Source organism: Loa loa, assembly GCF_000183805.2.
Source record: "Loa loa unplaced genomic scaffold supercont3.6, whole genome shotgun sequence".
Taxonomy (NCBI): Eukaryota; Metazoa; Nematoda; class Chromadorea; order Rhabditida; family Onchocercidae; genus Loa; species Loa loa.
In genome coordinates, this window is record NW_018108186.1 from 378,653 (window position 1) to 380,488 (window position 1,836).

At 31.9% G+C, this 1,836-nt stretch overlaps 1 protein-coding gene across 1 annotated transcript; it reads left to right on the plus strand.

Annotated features, from left to right (window-relative positions):
- Nucleotides 1-298: 298 nt before the first annotated feature.
- On the plus strand, nt 299-1,596 carry LOAG_14274 (hypothetical protein; the record flags this gene model as incomplete). Its single annotated transcript, XM_003149772.1, has 2 exons — nt 299-446; nt 1,343-1,596. The coding sequence occupies 2 exons, from the start codon at nt 299-301 to the stop codon at nt 1,594-1,596; spliced, it is 402 nt and encodes a 133-aa protein (XP_003149820.1).
- Between the last annotated feature and the right edge of the window lie 240 nt (nt 1,597-1,836).

Sequence of the window (1,836 nt, forward strand, 5' to 3'; positions counted from 1 at the left end):
CATCGGAATGCGCCATGAATAACAAATGTGTAACAAGAGGCAATTTCATTATAACAGCTCAATACAATAATTTTTTCACAAATAATAGTTGTGATCTTAAGATGACCTCTATGGTGACTTTACTACATAAGTAGCAATGATTCAAACAATATTTCGTCTTTTATTTCTCAATTTACTTTTTTTTGTGTAATAATTTTAACGAAGTGCAAACTGAAATTTGGCTATTCAGATCCTTTCATCTCATAAATTGAATTTAATATTTGGTGAAAGTCATTGAACCTTTCAACTGAAACTACAGATGCCTGCCAAAATTTGTGTGATAGGTGCCGGAGCAAGTGGTCTGACCGCCACAAAAACATGTCTTGAAAATGGCTTACAAGTGGTATGCTTCGAGAAATCCTGCGATATTGGTGGATTGTGGCGATATAAATCGCAACCTTGTCCTGGTTCGAATTTTAAAAATATGAATTTCTAAATCGCCAGAGTTAGCTGTCCACCTTATAGCCACATTCTGAAACTAAACTGCAATTCTTTAATCCCTGCATTTAGTGCTGTTAAAAATAGTATGCACAAGAAGTTCAAATGCTACTGATTAAAACGAAATACTTTTAATTATACTAATTTCCCAGCATTTAATTCCCAAGCTCTCTTTAAAATAACGAGGATATTGACTTATGGTACATCTCAACATGTCATTGCTGTGATAATTAAACTTTTGTTATCCGTTGTTATGCTCTTTTGTCCTTACTAAATGTCACGAAGAACATTTGGTCCTGTAGATTCTGCTCTTCTATTAAATGCTGAGTTAAATGAACAACTGATAAAAGTGAGTATTTTAGAAGTGAAGAAAAAAATAGAACAATAAACAAAAGGAAAAGGATAATATATATAATATGAAAAATTAAAATGGTGCTTAGATAAGTTTGAAAAACGAGAAATTAAGAAATAATCGATTGTTGGAACTAAAAATGGCGGATGATTGATACTGAAGCAAAAGATCATTGGATACGATAATAGCTTTTCTCGCATTTCTCCGTAGAAAAATCATTGGTCGAACAATATTTTAATTACTGGTTTTGTAAGCTTATGAGAGTCCGAGAAAAAATTTTGAACAAAGTTGACTTTTGAATGAGTGGAAATGAAGTAGTCTTTTGCTCTGCAATAATTTTTTAAAACAAAGGTTTGTCGTGATGTATGATTTAATTATCAAATCTCCTGTCTTTATAATTTATTTCACTTTACTGATTGACATTTTTGGAGAACTACTAATAGAAACAAGTTTTACACTTATTTTCTTAATTTATCATTTCTACAACTTTTATCGAATTTGTTTATTGTTCAGGCGAGGGTACGGTGATGAAACATACAACAATCAATACATCAAAGGAGATGACAGCTTTCAGCGATTTTGTTCCACTACCTGAGATGCCTAATTTCATGAGTCACGTACAATTGTTGGCATATTTTCGATCTTATGCTAATCATTTTCATTTGTTAGAACACATTAATTTGAAACACGAAGTGACACGTATTGAAAGGGATGAAAAATATGAAGAAACTGGCCGATGGAATGTTACGTATAACATTATCAAGTAAGTTGATTTGTTTCATTTTATTTATATACTTATTAGTGGCAATAATGCGAGGGTCATACCACTTTCCTTTATGATTCTGGCCAAGCCTGAAGAGTCAGTGAAGTCTAAATTCCCTGGTATGTCTTTGCCATGACTCCTTTTTATCATAACCATCAAATTTCTTAAATCATTCTTATTTAATCTGTCAGACATTCTTTCTTCACTTTGGTTCGCAATGAAAATTATGTTTAGGTTATCTTGT